Source organism: Acipenser ruthenus, chromosome 1, assembly GCF_902713425.1.
Source record: "Acipenser ruthenus chromosome 1, fAciRut3.2 maternal haplotype, whole genome shotgun sequence".
Lineage (NCBI taxonomy): Eukaryota > Metazoa > Chordata > Actinopteri > Acipenseriformes > Acipenseridae > Acipenser > Acipenser ruthenus.
In genome coordinates this window covers 3,715,076-3,731,804 of record NC_081189.1, presented here as the reverse complement: position 1 = coordinate 3,731,804, position 16,729 = coordinate 3,715,076, and the positions used below count along the sequence as shown (strand labels likewise).

Below are 16,729 nucleotides of genomic sequence, written 5' to 3'. Positions count from 1 at the left end.
TATGGGATATATTGTTTAGGGTCCAACTAAATGAATCTATTAACTTTTGAAATTACCCTCATTTTAGTTATTCTCTGCTGTGTACCCTTCCTGTTTGACTTGGAAATGGCATATTTAAATGTTTTACGAAGTGTTTTTTTTAATAATAAAAAAAAAACCTTTTAAATACATTAACACACAACAGATCATGTCTATGTAGTGTAATAGATTAAAAGGCTCTGTGTCAAAAACCCAACTTTCTACTAATGAATAGACTCATCTTTGATCATCATTTATAAATGCCAAATTCGTTTAGCAGTGAAGTGGTTGATTTATATTAGGTTAGTTGCTTAATCCGGAAAAAAAGATGCTGCGGCCAGATTTTCATTAAAAGTGTGAGAGCGTGCGTGCGTGCGTGCGTGCGTGCGTGCGTGTGTGTGTGTTTGCGTGCGTGTGTGTGTGTTTGCGTGTGTGTGCGTGCACGTGTACTTGCATGCTCTCTTTTTTTTTTTAAACCAAGATTACACAGTGCATAACTGTTAATTTAGTGTTTTAACTTTTCCATGCAAGCGTGCAACACATTGCAGATTAACACATCTTAACTTTCTGGAAAATCTGTAGCATTCATTTGTAAAAGAAGTGCATTTGAATATTAATAGTTTTAAGAATTATCTGGGTCTGTTTTGTGTCTGAACTAACATAATTGCTACTATATAAAAAAAAAGAGTAACTAGTTTTAGATTGAGAAGGGATTTTAGACTTCTAGGTTATGCATTTGTGATAAAAAATATTTCCTTTTTAAAAGCACATTCAATTGTATTTTATGTGGCACTAATATTACTATCAATATTCCAATTGTTTATGTGCCATTTGAATGTGTTGTACGATTGATTTAAATATGAAAGACAAGCAGAAAGCCTACAAACGGAGACAGTTCTTCTTAGAATGTGGAAATCCTGTTTACGCAGTGGGACGCAGTTTTCTGGCATGTAGTAACAGAGGCTTGTTTTTTCTTTGTTCTTTTCCAGAGTGCCGCGGCTGCTCCCAGTCCAGTGCTAGGAAACATTCCCCCAGGAGATGGCATGCCAGTGGGGCCTGTACCGCCGGGATTCTTCCAGGTACAGTACAGCTAGCAAGGATACTCGCGAGTCCAGCAGCCCTCCTAGTCTAGCTGCAAAACCCCAACAACACCAATAACAGTAAAATAAATAATGTCATGACAGTCATTGAAATGTTTTAGAATAGAAATGCTTACAGAAAGAACATATTTTCAAAGCGTTTTTTTTTTTTTTTAAATCCTCTTTATTTAATCAAAAGTCTAAGGGAAGGTTACAAAACAAGAAAAAAAAAACCTTTTGAAAAATAGGAGTTATTTAAGAATGTGGTAAACGCTTTGAAAATACGGCCATATTCTTAAATCTGTGTATTTTTAACAAACTGTCTGTGTTGTGATACTTTCACGCTTACAGCAGGCAATGATATTTATAATACAGACGCAGAGATCTGTTTGAACAAAAGAGTTAGCAGCTATCTTGCATGCTGTGCCTCTACACTTTTAAAGCAACACTGCACATCCTGCATGTAGCAGTAATTACAATTTTGACACGCTTATATATTGGGGGTCAAGTTAACTGTTCCGTGTGCAGCTTTACTGCCTAAAACACAAGTGGGTTGATAATAGCTCTCGAAGACTTCCATATATGTGATAATTACTGTCTTTCAAATTGGTATTAAATCACCAAAACATCATCCAGTTTTTCACTTTTTATAATCCCATAGTTTATAAACTAAATGTAATGGTGAACAATATAAATTCCTGCTCAAGAAGGAAGCATGCGTTCCTTCAGTATTACTTCATGGTGGGGGTGGGGCATTTCTGAATGCACAATTTTTATCAAAGTGTTCTTTTAAGGATTACAAAACAAATACATGTGTTTTTTTAACCTGAGAAGTTTGATAAGCACATTTTACCCTCTTAATATTTATGTAACAGCCTTGTACCATGCTTGCAAAATTTTAATCCTAACAGCTGGAACCATGGATTAAAAATGTTGCTTTGTTTATAGAGACTTAGAAGTCCGATCTTCTGGATGTGAATTCAGCTTGTGTGATTTACTTGTGTTTTATTTGTTAGCCTTCTCTTCAGCTAAAGAGGCACAGGATTAGCGACGGGCAAATACATTAATTTTAGGGCTGTCAATTAAGCCTTCAAATAGCACTCGATTAACTGGGCACACAAAATCGAATCGTTCAAGTAAATATCGATGATTGTAACGCCCACGTACATTTCACTCCATTCCTCTCCCCGCGACGTGATTATTTTAATGTCATTGCTGTTCAGTAAAAGCTTATGCACAACAATTGAATGCAAGGGGTAATTACGCCTTGGTAGCATCACGAGAAATAAAAAAAAAAAAAAAAACACAACAACATTCACAACAAGGCAAGTTTAACATGGGGTGTTACTAAAATATTTATTCTAAACAGATTACAATACTTTGGAAAGTAGTCTATATAAACTAGACACGAGTTTAGGAAAACGTCTTTTGTTTATTCAGTGACAGCTGCAGCATCACACATTACATCTTGTTGATACTGTACCACCTAACCTTCACTATCTGTGAACCACACAATGTGGAAATCCCTGCCTAAAACATCATAATAATAATAATAATACATTGATTTACTTACCACAACATGCATACCCAATATAGGTCAACGTTATTGAATATTGTTAAATACACATTATATAACAGTTCATTTTGAAACTCCAAAGAAGTGTACAGTGAGCTTTCTTCAATGTGTACACTTTATTGACAGGCTGTTTGCCAGGAGTACAAGCCTGTCGTCCTGCTCTGGATTCAAGGCAGCGCGCTTTTTATTTATTTACATCGAATAAACAGAGGGACTACTTACAAAGCATTTTCCAAACTGATTCGCTGGTAGGACGGAACCATCAAATGAGATGCTAGTTAACACGAGCAGGAAAAGAAGAGCACGCCCGCTGCTTGTCTGTAAAATACAAACATGTAATTATTGAATCGATTATCCAGTATTTATATCGATGTGTATAATGAGGAATGGAATCGATTGAAAAATCGGTTTTCGATTTAATCGTAGCAGCCCTAATTATATATATATATATATATATATATATATATATATATATATATATATCTCAAGTGCAGTTATTTATTTATTAAGGGCATGTATTTATCCAAGTCTTGCGTTTGAACCAGTTTACATTTGCTCTTACTTATAGAATTGGCAATGTGTTCTTCGTACAAACAAACATGTAGTGCTGGGATGAATATTTGAACAAGCACTGCTGCAGAAATGACCATGCTTGCATCCATTCATATAACACAATTTATAAATGACTGTTTTTACTGTAACGTGTTACACATTATACTGTTGACTTATAGCTAATTCATCATTAAAGTTTAAATACAAATTTTGAAAGAATAGTGAAGCATGTTTGTCCCAGCAGTACAAAATACTGTACCATGTGTGTATAAGACGAAGCTGATGTTTAATTAAACGCATCTTGTATCTGAGAATATTCATGGTGTAAAACAGATTTATTTTTATCAATGAGAGAACCCAGTACCCTCCATTCACCTGCTGTTGCACATACCTGGTATTTTGAATAAAGCTCACTGGCATTCTTTCCTGTGGCATTGTTTTCTAGCAGTAGAGACTGTTTGTAAGCTTGCTATAAAATAAAACCTTTGGAAAACAGATTTGTATTTTTCGCTCTCCCATAAACATTGCATCTGCATTTTGAATAAAACAAAGCCAGTGTTTTTTTACCAGGCACTCAAGCATGTAATATCATTGAGTTTGTACTTCAGTCACCTGGGACACACTGTGGAGGCTTTGACTCTTATAACACTAGCAGGGTACGAAATGCAGCAAAAAAAACATGGGGATAGTTATTTTTCCGTTCTCAAAAAGAGAGTTCTGGGGACTCCGTTCTGCTAATGCTCATTGTGTGTTGTGCATCATCATTTCTGAGCCCTGGCGTTAACCCTTTCCTGTTTGAAGCCCATGTAAGAAGGAGGGGCTCTCCCTCTCGATTGAGCAGCTGTGCGGGCACTCGTTGTACAGAGCTGCCACAAGCATATTTCCCAGGTTGCTTTGTGAGGGTCTGACGTCGTAATTGCACTTTTGAAGCGATTTCGCTCTCAAATGAGGGTAGTCACTATATGGGGTAATAGGTGAATTACACTCTGGTGGTTTTAATCGTGGTCTGACCATGAAAATAGGTGGCTTCTAAAGTATTTTGTGAATTAATGGCTTAAGAGTATGTAGTATTCTTAGATCTGAAATGTTATTATAGTTTGTTTATGTAAAATGATCCTTTTTTTTTAACTGAAAAATGTTATGATTCTTATTTACTTAAGCCACATTTAAAAATGCATTATTCAGTTTTAATTATTCGATGATTGCTTTCTGACCAACTGTGTTGTTTGTATGTTTTTAACTGTTCTTTAATTTTATCGTGCATGACTAAGTACAACTAGAACAGTTAAGAAAACCAGAATAATTAGGGACTGTGTGATAATGGGGTGACATTGCCCTCTAGTGGTGGTAATGTTTTTTAAGCCAGGGTCTCATGTCAAGGGAGGTGTATGGTGGTTATACTTATACAGTAGCAGGCTTGTGGTAGAATTTTAAAAAAGGACACAATAATGGAGTGTAGTACGCTAGAATGTGTTCTGTTTCTTGGTACACCTTGCAGTTCTCTTCTAAGCAACCCTAATCCTTCATGATCTAGCCCAATAATTCTCCCCGATCATTGATTGTGGCAGTTGCTGTACCAGCACGGTGATTCCAGCCCACTCGTCTGATGATTGTACGTTCAGGTTACTGCTGACCCTTTCAACAGCTCCCTGATGGCCGCTTTGGAAGATTTATCTCTCGTCAGTACAATGTATTCCCTTAAGAAGGCTGGTTCCAAGTTTGAGAACTCGTTCTACTGCATCACCGGACCCTTCTAATGCAATGATCTTAAATACTATATGGTTAACTGGGATTTATAAATATAACAGCAGAAAGAAAGAAAAGCTATGAAAATGTCATGGGGGGGGGTGGGGTGACCTGTTTATGAACTGAAAGCTAGTTTGGCTTTACAGTAATGGTCACATGCTCTTTTATGTGATCAGTGGGCAGCTGTAGCAGGTAAAGGTGAATTGTAGGGTGTTGGGCGTGATTGACCACGTCCAGAAGAGCTTCTGGGTAAATACTATATTACATGTTTTGTTTTCTGTGGCATTTAGTTTTTTATGTATTGGTCATTAAACCAAAAGTTACCTCTGGGGCTTACCTTGCAGTTCATCAGAGTATTGCAGATAAACATAATTGCAAGTTCAGATGTTCTTGCAAATCTGCCACTGTTGTTGCTCATGCACTTTGACCTTTTGATCTAATACGGCTGCCATCATGTGTTTGCGTGAGGTTTTGAGCTATTGGTTTCATATTTGGTACAGAACTGTATTCTATGATTTTCTTGTTAAGATTGATAAGTCCTTTGAATGGCATGTCTCCACAGTGTAGTGCAAACAGCAGTGCATGTTTGTGCTTAGCGTGACGTTGTAATGAAATTAGCCATGTGCTTTTCTGAATGCACATGTGTTTTTGTTGCACCTTGTTTATTACTGGACATGTGTACAGTGTACTGCTGACTGCTACATTTGAAATACTGTTTGATCCCCAATGATTAGATCATGCTTTTTTGCTTTCAATTTACTGTAGATGGTTTAGTGAGACACAAGAAAAAAAAAAAACCTGAATGTGGCAACCTTAATCAGTAGTATATTTTTTTTAATCCATATAATATAAATACCACTAATAAAAAGGAAGGAAATTCCTGTTAGTTAAATAAATGTAGTGGTAACTGAAGTTGTATTGTAGACCATGGCGATGTCTAAGTGTCAACGTTCGTACAATTGGTAAAGCATTGGTTAATATACAGTCCATACTGCAGAGTGCTCTGGTTAAGATATAAACAATAAAAGCAAGTGTCTCTTGCTTTTACATTGGTGACCCTGTGCTCGGGTCAGTACGGTAATCCTGTGACTCAACATGTTCGTAGGACAGCTGGCAGTGCCCACTCAGTGCAGATTAAACCTCTTTAATGGCAGCCAGCAACCACTCACAAGCTAATTCTCTTGTTTGTTGCTGATGTTTGCTTCTTACTGTTACAAGGAATGCAAACCGGTGAAGCCCCTGTCTCTTCTGTCTTCTCTGCAGATTACAAGTGCATTACCACTGTGCTACATCAGTAAATTAAATGAAGCAACAGCAAAAAAAGGATACTTTTTGAATATCATTAAGTGAAACTGAAAACCATACCGCAGTCCTTTTATTCCTCTAGTGGGCTTTTCTAAATGATATTTAACTTTTTCCAAAGCGTGGCACAATTTGAGTCTCCTGTTTCCTAGCAAGCATATCATTCCGAATGACACTTATTGTAATTACTCTTTGCAGTCATTCGGAGTAGTAATGGGTTCTGTTGCTCAGATATGAAGTTAACATTTTCCTCTAATCCTGCCTTTTGCCTGGCTTTGAGCTAGTTTGGAGATAATGTAGTCTATATCCGGAGCTCCACCGAGTCCCCACTTCAGGCACCCCTCAGCTTCCCAGTCCACAGGCATCAGTGCTCGAGGTAAATAGCTTACCAGATCAAGGCTTGTCAGTGGAGATATTCCTGTATTCCTGTATGCCTGTAGTGTTGATTGCCGATTTTACTATGCACTACTATGCTGTTTCTACAGTATATATGGTTAAATCCAAGCGTTCTTGACCAGCGTTCTAGACTTCCTCTGGAATTAATAGCTTGAATCTAGGATCTTCAGGACTTGGAGTTGGAATTGAAATGGTCAGTCCTGAGAGCATCTTAGGGCCAAGGTGGCTGATTCATGTGGTGGTCAGTTGCTCGGAGCTGTGGTCTTATCGGAATCCCATTGGAAGATGAAAGCTCGCAGCACCAACCACTACAATAGCACTTGTTTGCTTTCGTGTTCCCTTGGGAGGCGTACAGGAAAAGGTACATTTAAGAGGAGCGAAGCAGGGGAGTGTGGTGCTGTACACACTGACCTTGAGAACTGTGAGTGGCATTCTCACTTCTTACTGTACTCTATTAAGGGGAAATGTATTTTTAAACACACATCACAATGTTTGTTTTTTAATATTTTTAACCACAACATGGAGGCATCAACGCGTATATTTACTTACTAACGGGAAGATCGTTTTTTTGTCTGGGGGGTGATGAGGGGAGGCTAGCATCCCTAGTTATTACACCTGAATGTGTTCTCTTCAGGATAATAATAACAAAAACATGTCAAGATTCTAAAAACGCCAGTTTGTTGGCATTATTTGTAGTTCCCACAAGATGAGGTTCAACTGTATTGCCAAACGTGGGCGCCATCACACTTTGGGACGTATTCACACTTTACATATTTGACATTTCTGTGTTGTAATTTGTGAATTTCCTTTTCTCCATAGGGACCTCCCGGTTCACAGCCTTCACCACATGCACAGCCTCCACCTCACAGCAATCCCATGATGGGGCCTCACAGTCAGGTAATAATCCTAGACTACCACTCCTAGACAAGCCGCACAGTCCTAGACTAGACGCACGCTCGCAGAACAGAACAGTACATCCTAGTAACATGCAGTACAGCACCTTTCCTTAAGAAATAAATACACAATGTTGTGCCATATATGTATTTTAAAATTAATTGAAAACAATTTGTCCAACAAAACAAACAAAAAAAAAAACTTTGGCCCTGTATCAGCCCAGTGGAGGAGGGCACAAGACAATGCACCAGCCCCACTTCCTCCCTTATATAAAACCATATACTTTGTCTGTTTCCCCTGTTTAAAGTTTGTACATGTAAGTGAGAGAGACCTGCACAGAGAAATAATGGTGCTTCACAATTGTAGTACCAAACAGTCTTGGTAAATCTGTTTTTGTGGTTTGCTTCAAAGTAGATTGATCCGTCGAGAGGGCTTGCTGCTGTACCTGGCAGCCAGGTAGAGAGAGGATAAGTTGTAGCCCTTTTCACGTTTGCATTACGGTTAATTCATTGCTTGTAAACGCTTTACTGTAATAGGGAGAAACAATTGCGAATCATTTGTCACCCTGTTCAGAGTTACCACAGAGATGTTGACAACGTGCCTTTTTAATCCTCTGGAATACTGATGTCAACACATACAACATGCACCACCTGCTTTCTATTGTGTTCCCCTTGAAGGTTATAAAAGTAGAACGCAACACATGTTTTATTGGGAAGCCAATTAGGGAAGAAAGCAAATGGGCAAATGTTAGGATTGGTTCATCAGACTGTAAGACTACAACAATGAAGATGCCTCAGCAAGTTTTTCAAAAAGGTTCTTCCTCCATTTGTAAACTACTTTTGCGTGAAAGTGCCATCTTTAATCTGATACAGTATGTGTGTTTGAAAGCATAATACCTGCATTGTAAGCATTATATCCAATGTGTCTTAGCTGCATCCTGGTCTCCCTGCTTTGTTGTGTGATGATGCCTTAAAGCCTGCAGCTACGGGAGAGGGAGAGGGAGAGGGAGAGGGGGGGCCTCCTCAGACAAAACATGCAGTCATGTTAACAAGATTCCCATTGTTACATTTTTTTTTCTGTCTTGATTTATAAAGACATAAATGGAAAAAGGTAAATGATGCATAAAAACGGCACATAAATCATTATGCTACCCCACAGCTAAACACTGTGCTGATATTGACCTACGAGCCAAGATTTTCTTGCATTACAATTGCATTCATAGTGTGCAAGTGCTGAATAACACGCAGGGGTCAGCCTCCATTTCCGACAGCCCCCCATGTCAAGTGGGTTGTTGTTGCACTGCGGATTGTAATGTATTCATGTGCATTATCATGAGCTTTGTGTTGGAAGTCTAGTGACAAACAGGATATTGTTGTATTCTGTACCGTGACTGTATTATATCTGTGTGAAGTTGCACTGAGTTTGCAGTAGGAGAGAGATCTGCATACAAGTGCTGACCTGACCTGGCTGAAAATTTGACATCCCATGGGATCAGAATGCAAAGTGGTATATTGTAGATGGAGCTTGGAGTCTAGATATACAGTACAGACAGACCTTTTTTTTTTTTACACAGAGTGATGAGGGTATGGAATAGCTTTCCAAGCCACATTGTTGATGCTGAATGGCTGGAATGTTTGAAGTTTTGGGATCAGTGAATCGGTGTCTAATTTCTCACTTTGTTCTTATGCCTGAGTGATGAATTCCAGTGGTGTTGAGGAGTTGGAAACATTGCTGCCTCTTCATCCATATTCACCTGTCCAGCTACCTGCCTTGCCCAGGCTGGTGCTCAGTGTACTACAGGACCGGCAGTCTCTTCTTAACTGGGTTTTTTGTTTTTTGTTTGTCTTTTTCTTATTTTGACAGCCGTTCATGTCGCCTCGTTACCCTGGAGGTCCTCGGCCGCCCCTCAGAATACCGAATCAGGTACTGTATCCATCGTCTTCCAGCGTCAAACACCCTCAGCTTGGGATTTATTTACCTATCGCAGATTGTACAGACCTTTCATTCGTTCACTACTGTGAGGAGAAATACCAGGAACACTGCGTTACGTTAATCATTTGTTTTCTTCATTTTTTTATATTATTAAGTGGATAAACACTCCATCAGTCTCTCACAAGCCTTTCCGTTCTCCCTGATCACTGATCAAACAATGTCCTGTGCCGGGTCACATTCAGCTTTCTGCAAAACACAAAATAAGTGCTTTTTGAACGGGTGGTTTTAATTGTTGTCACCTTTCAGTCACCTTTTTTTGCCGTTCAGTAATACCGGAGCGTCTCACCTCCATAGAGTGGGGGAGCCATCCCCTGTTGTTATCCGATGTATTTATAGCATATTAGATAGCATTGCATTTATGTGGATCATAGCTTCATGATGTGTATTTACTATAAAATGACCTGGACAAACCAAGAGGTCTGATTGGCTCACTGAAACGGATTCCAGGCCAAGGCCACGTGATGATTTTCTGTATACAAGCACATGGGTCTAGGATAGGAGGCTGTGTGGTCCAGTGGTTAAAGAAAGGGGCTTATAACCAGGAGGTCCCCGGTTCAAATCCCACCTCAGCCACTGACTCATTGTGTGACCCTGAGCAAGTCACTTAACCTCCTTGTGCTCCGTCTTTCGGGTGAGATGTAATTGTAAGTGACTCTGCAGCTGATGCATAGTTCACACACCCTAGTCTCTGTAAGTTGCCTTGGATAAAGGCATCTGCTAAATAAACAAATAATAATAACAAATAATGGATCTGGATCTCATTAGGCTAATGCCATTGATATGCTGTTGTTCTGATAGTGTTATTGTATATGTTAGAAGACATTTTAGGAGCACAAGAACACATTTGAAGGTTTGTTGTTGTAGGAGATAACCTAGCAGACGTGTGGGTTTTGTTGCACAACACTATTGTTGCTTACTTCTACCAATGGGATCAAATAATTTGTGTTTTTTTTTTTTTTTAAATATTCAGGCATTAGGGGGAGTCCCAGGAAATCAGCCATTGCTACCAAGTGGGATGGACCCGACACGGCTGCAAGGTTAGTGTGTTTTATTTTTTAAAAGGATCAATCACTAAATGAGACTTGGCAAATAAGAAATGAGCTGGAAACAGAATAGCTGATAGGGTTTGGGCACAGCCTAGGTAAGGGATATGCACAGCTGACAGGTGTTCTGTACACTACTGGATGTATCAATAAAGCATCTTAGTCTTGTTGCATGATCGTAGGTAAACAAAGAATGGCATGCTGTGGTGAGATAAGTCCCTTTGACTGGGGACAGATGCATCCTTTGGGTCAGGCTGACATTCTGAGGCACCGTACGTGCATGGTTTATAATCATGGCACTTTTTATTTGATATATCATTTACATGTAACTGATTTCCACTCTGAGGATTTATCTGGACTGACTATTCTCTGTATGGTACCAAGTGTTTAAGTGGCTGTGTAAAGCTAGTAAAGTATGTTAACCCTTTGTGCTGGTATATTAAACAGACAACCTCCTATTACTCAAAAACAAATTCATTATAGTCGTGTTTTTTTCTTGGTACTGTATAAGCCAGTATTTGGAGATTCCGGGTGAAAACGACCTACAGCTTTTGTAAAATCTGAGAATGAAGAGCCTTGGTTATAATGAATCTGATAAGCAGCGAGTCAAACGCCTGCTGCTGTGGTATTATGCCTGCCAAGGTTGTAAACATTTAAATGGTAAATAAAAATAAAATCCTAATTGTCCTAGTATTTCACGAAATGTTTAACCAAAGTTATGCTGTTTTTATAGGCATCTTGAGTTGATTTTCACCTTGTTTTCAAGTGCAATAAGTGAGCATTGTAAACCACTCTAATTCAGTACTGTTTGTGAAAAGCAATGTCCACATGTAAAGGTGGCTATCAAGTCTACTTTTTCAATAAAATGTGAGTTTAAACAGTAAAGGTTTAGACCTTGAATATATATTACATGTGCATCGTAGCACCATTCATGCCATTTAAAAGCTTGTTAAATTGTTTTACTCAGGGCATCCAAGCATGGGCGGGCCAATGCAAAGAATGACTCCACCTCGAGGGATGGTCCCGCTAGGACCGCAGGTATGTGGGCAACAGCTGAAGGATTTCTGCAGCAAAATAATTCCATAATGACATCTTCAGCTCAGCAGCACTGATTGATAACAGCAAAGTGGCTGTCAGTTATTACATACACTCTTTTTGTTATTTCCAAGGGCAACCAACATTCTTGGAAACATTTGATACAATATGTGTAAGTGTAAATGTAAGGTGCACTCCAGCTATTACAGTCCCCAAGGGATGGTGTAAACCAGTACTTATTTGTTGGCTTCTTTCAAGTCAGTCCTTTTATGGAGCGGTTGCCAGAACTGACTGGAATTGGTTCAAGCAAACCTGTGATTTCCCCTCGTCCTGCCAGCTCGCATTTGTTTTTGTGAACTAGTATATTATAATTGCTAAGATTTGGTGATCAGTAGAAAATATCTGTTTCCAATACATCCAGTTTGACATTCCCTTTTTCAGTATCGTTTAACCTCAATCAGGGTTGGGGTCAATCTCTTTTTTCAATTCCAATTTCTTTTATAAAATTAAAACACTTTTATTTTCTGGAAATGGCCAAAATGAGCAGTCCCCAAACAGCTTCGTTTTCTGTGTTCAGCAAAAGCAGAATAGAGAACACCTGGCTTCGAATGTCTCCTCACTGCTGCAACCCGCGTGCGGACTACGGAGGACCACAGTCCAAACTCAGGCATTTACACGAGCAGGTCCAGTAGGTTAATTTACCAGATGCCTGGAAGCTCAATGATACTACACACTGCAGTGGAAACCTTTTGAGAAAGAACCGCAACGTGTGCAGTTGAATTGCCCAGTTTACAACAATGTGACCTGTGCCACCTCAAACCAGGTGGAATATTCTGGAAATACAGTTTTTAAAACAATTAAGAGATATTCAGAGATGGGTACTTGAGTCATGTGTTTAGGACACTCCTGGACTAACTCATTTCTAGTATGCATAATAGATGCCAGACAGTGGTGATCACACCCCATAAAGATATACAGCATAGAGGGTTGTCAGTTGGGACCCTTTCCCAGCATAGATTGCAGTGTCTGATATTTGCAGATTCCCAATACCTCACATCCAACATGATACTTGTTTTGCATCAAAATGACTTTACACTCTAGTAGATGGGTATTATCTCAATATAGGATTTGGGATTTTATAGCGCTTAACGTACACATCTCTGAATATCCTATGATTGTGTGGAGCCAGTGTGGTTTAGTTTGGAGCAGAACCCATTGTGTGTTGAGGTTAATGGTGCCCCTACTGTACCTGCTGTGAATTGTCCTTGTCAATGGGAAGTGGTTGAATCCCAGGCTAGATGCATCACGCTCTGCTCTGCCTTCAGCGTTACATGGTTGTGCGATTCTACTGCTGTTTACATTGCCCCTTTTATTTCTTACTTGCCATTTCCTAAGGGAATCATTAACATGCTTTCCTTTCTTTCCCCTTCCTCTTTGGTTTTTGTTTTTATTTTTGTGGTTAGTCTGATCCTTGGTTATCATTGCAGAGCTATGGAGGTGCAATGAGGCCCCCTCTGAATGCTCTAGGTGGCCCTGGAATGCCTGGGATGAATATGTAAGTGCAGAGCTCTCCGTTACAAGAAAAGCTTTCTCTTTGAAGCAACCAGTGGTGTCTCAGTGACTGTACTGGAATAAACACAAATTCAAAAACCCCATTGGTTAGCCATCAGAACTGTGAATTTCCTCTGTATTAGCCCTTGTTCATAATATTTACTGGTCCACTCATATTCAAATTGTTCTGTGAGTCTGTTACTTTACATTTGTTTCTTCAAATGTTTTTCAACAAAAGAAGGCTTTTTATTTTGTATTTTATCTGTGATAAAGGCAATCAAGTTAAGAGGATAACTGGATGATGTTGGGGCTTGTTGTACGTTTAACCCTAACCCCTGTTTGTTTGTGTTGATAAAAACTTCGCCAGTGTTTATGGAAAATTAATTACAGAGTTTGACACATATTGCAGCTAATATTAACTAAAATTACCCAATATCTCATCTCTTTAGGCAGCTCAATGTAATCTAATGGGGTGTTCAAATTGTTAAGGAAACGGTCCGGTACATTAGAAAATTCCAAGACGGTGTTTCAACGTTGTGCATTGGACATTTTTATCCTATAAATATTCTTCATGCTAAGTCCTTAAAAAAAACAAAAACAGGCTTGGTAAAATTTGCTTTAAGGAGCCCTTGTGCTATTCTGCTAGTAGTGACTGAATGTTGTATTTTAAAGCAAGATCACAAAGAGTAAAAATCTTTTTTTTTTTTTTTTTTTACTACAGTAGGTCTTACAAGGTTTAGTGGAGCACTGTTAGCACTGTTAGCGCTGTCACACCCTCAGGGACTGTAGAGTTTAGTTTCTCACAAGCCCAGATTGTTGGCTGGTGAGGAGCCAAAGCTTGTTTGGTTGTTTGAATTAAACCCCCCATCTGTCGCTACATTTTGCAGGGGTCCAGGAGGCGGCAGAGCGTGGCCAAACCCTCCCAATGCCAACTCGGTAAGTACACTTCAAGGCGATTTTTCAAAGCTTATCAACCTCAAAGTGTGAATTACACAGAAAAAAGCAACTGCCCATCCACATTTGACAACATATACATGTTGTCAAGGGGTAAAACTGCAGTGTGTGCTTTAGTATAATTGCTAAGATGTTCTATAAGTATAGAATATACACAGTTGTCTACAGAGATGTTATTGAATTTGATGAATTTGTTGCTTATATTCTGTGTATGTAATCTGAGCCCTGTTTTGTCTGGAACAGCCCTCTAGTGCCTCTTTTCCACTGTACAACAGAGCTGTGCCGGGGCTGTACCGAGCCCTCACGGTGTGGTTAAGAGGAGCCTGGGTTGTTTTTCCACAGCAGAGCCGTGCCGGGGTCGTACCGAGCCCTCACGGTGTGGTTAAGAGGAGCCTGGGTTGTTTTTCCACAGCAGAGCTGTGCCGGGGCTGTACCGAGCCCTCACGGTGTGGTTAAGAGGAGCCTGGGTTGTTTTTCCACAGCAGAGCTGTGCCGGGGTCGTACCGAGCCCTCACGGTGCGGTTAAGAGGAGCCTGGGTTGTTTTTCCACTGTACAACCAAGCCGTGCCGGGGTCGTACCGAGCCCTCACGGTGCGGTTAAGAGGAGCCTGGGTTGTTTTTCCACAGCAGAGCCGTGCCAGGGTCGTACCGAGCCCTCACGGTGTGGTTAAGAGGAGCCTGGGTTGTTTTTCCACAGCAGAGCCGTGCCGGGGTCGTACCGAGCCCTCACGGTGTGGTTAAGAGGAGCCTGGGTTGTTTTTCCACAGCAGAGCTGTGCCAGGGTCGTACCGAGCCCTCACGGTGTGGTTAAGAGGAGCCTGGGTTGTTTTTCCACAGCAGAGCCGTGCCGTGCCGGGGTCGTACCGAGCCCTCACGGTGCGGTTAAGAGGAGCCTGGGTTGTTTTTCCACAGCAGAGCCGCGCCGCGCCGTACCGAGCCCTCACGGTGCGGTTAAGAGGAGCCTGGGTTGTTTTTCCACAGCAGAGCCGTGCCGGGGTCGTACCGAGCCCTCACGGTGTGGTTAAGAGGAGCCTGGGTTGTTTTTCCACTGCAGAGCCGAGCCGCGCTACTGACGTCACACGCAATGAAAGACAGTTGTTATTAATTATTGTTATTAATGAACTCAGTTTGCGAAAAGATGAGCAAACAAATGGTGTTAAAAAATTAATAGACCAGTGGTACAGCTGTATCTTGTATCGCTATATTTTGTAAATATATTTAGAAATGTCTTTATAATCTACAAATTTTACTGATTATATCGACTTACTAAAGTTCAGTTATTTCTTTTGAAGGGGAAAAAAGAAGGCTTTAAAAATATTATACAAATATACAAATATCTTTGTTTAGGTTCTTAAAAAAAAGAATCTGTGCGAACGCAACAAGAGCCGCAGCTGTATGTATGGTACAGCTGTACAGTATTTTGTTTGACTATATTTTTGTAAATAAGTTTAGAATTGTTTTTTATTTTCACTTTTTTTTTCTTTATATTAATACAATAAAGGTCAAGGATGACAAATTTGGTAGAATTTTGTGTTTTTGAGTGTGTGAGTTAAGTGTACTGTACCCAGGGTTTATGTCCATTTGTTTCAAATCGTCAGAAGTTGGGGCATAAACTTTCTCATTTCTGACATACAACTTCAGATCTTCCTGAACACATCTATCTGCCCACAGAGAAACTAGAGCCTGCACCTGGCTGTACTTTTCTCTCATCACACTCACTGCCCGCCATGTTTGTTGTTTGTCTTTGTGGAGTATACTGACTGATGCAACGTAATGACGGACATCCTTAACCCCTCCCCTGGCTCGGCGTGCCTCGCAGCCAGATTCAGATGTCTTGTGAGGCTGGAGTTTCACGGTTTGGTTCTCGTTCGGCTCGGCAAATAGCCAGCGGAGAACCACCCATACCCGTACCGTACCGAGCCCTCATGGGTCGGATGTGCCAGTGGAGAAGGGGTATAGGGCTACTGCTGTACCTGTAGCCACTAGCCATAGTTATACTGCGGGTTAACCTAGTTTGAGCTGCACAACTTCAGTGTGCTTCATATGAATACAAGGTGCCACATACCAGTAAAACTCTACAGCAAGTTTGGTTTGGCAGTTGCAGGTATTTCCATATATTCACAGTAATGATGGCATGGAATGCCTTCATGACACAGTTATGTGAAATCCATATAAGAGCTTAGTTAAGCAACTTCCAAATCATCCAGTGTCATTCTGAGCAAGGCAGTATTTTCTGCAACCTCATAAACATGTTAAACTAATACAAATCATCTATCAACGTATTCCCCTCTGGCACATTGGCTAAGTCGTAGATTGTGTGCTCCCGGATCAATGCCCACGTTGCTTCTCCTGTGAACTGACTCGTCATATCGTTTGCTTGCTTACAGTATATCCTTCTGTATTATGTAAACAAAAGTAAAATAGAACAGCATATGAGTTCGTCGTTGTATAGTGTGACCAGGTGAAATGTTTCTTTCTATATTTAAATACTAGTATGTTATATATTTATATAGAGAGAACCGCTTATCCAGTTGTGATGAAACCATATTTTGTGGTAATAATTCTTCTTGGCTCATGAATAGCAGATAGAT

General features: G+C 40.1%; 1 protein-coding gene across 8 annotated transcripts in view; it reads left to right on the top strand.

Annotated features, from left to right (window-relative positions):
- Positions 1-16,729, top strand: part of LOC131739055 (single-stranded DNA-binding protein 2) — a 107,588-nt gene that overhangs the window by 75,315 nt on the left and 15,544 nt on the right. For 2 of the 8 annotated variants that reach the window (XM_059032699.1, XM_059032660.1), the window contains exons 5-11: positions 1,008-1,097; positions 7,489-7,566; positions 9,427-9,486; positions 10,526-10,592; positions 11,566-11,636; positions 13,097-13,188; positions 14,072-14,120. In XM_059032699.1, the coding sequence (XP_058888682.1) occupies positions 1,008-1,097; positions 7,489-7,566; positions 9,427-9,486; positions 10,526-10,592; positions 11,566-11,636; positions 13,097-13,188; positions 14,072-14,120 (507 nt within the window). The remainder of the gene's footprint in view (positions 1-1,007; positions 1,098-7,488; positions 7,567-9,426; positions 9,487-10,525; positions 10,593-11,565; positions 11,637-13,096; positions 13,189-14,071; positions 14,121-16,729) is intronic. The other 6 variants (XM_059032803.1, XM_059032661.1, XM_059032871.1 and 3 more) reach the window with 3 other exon arrangements.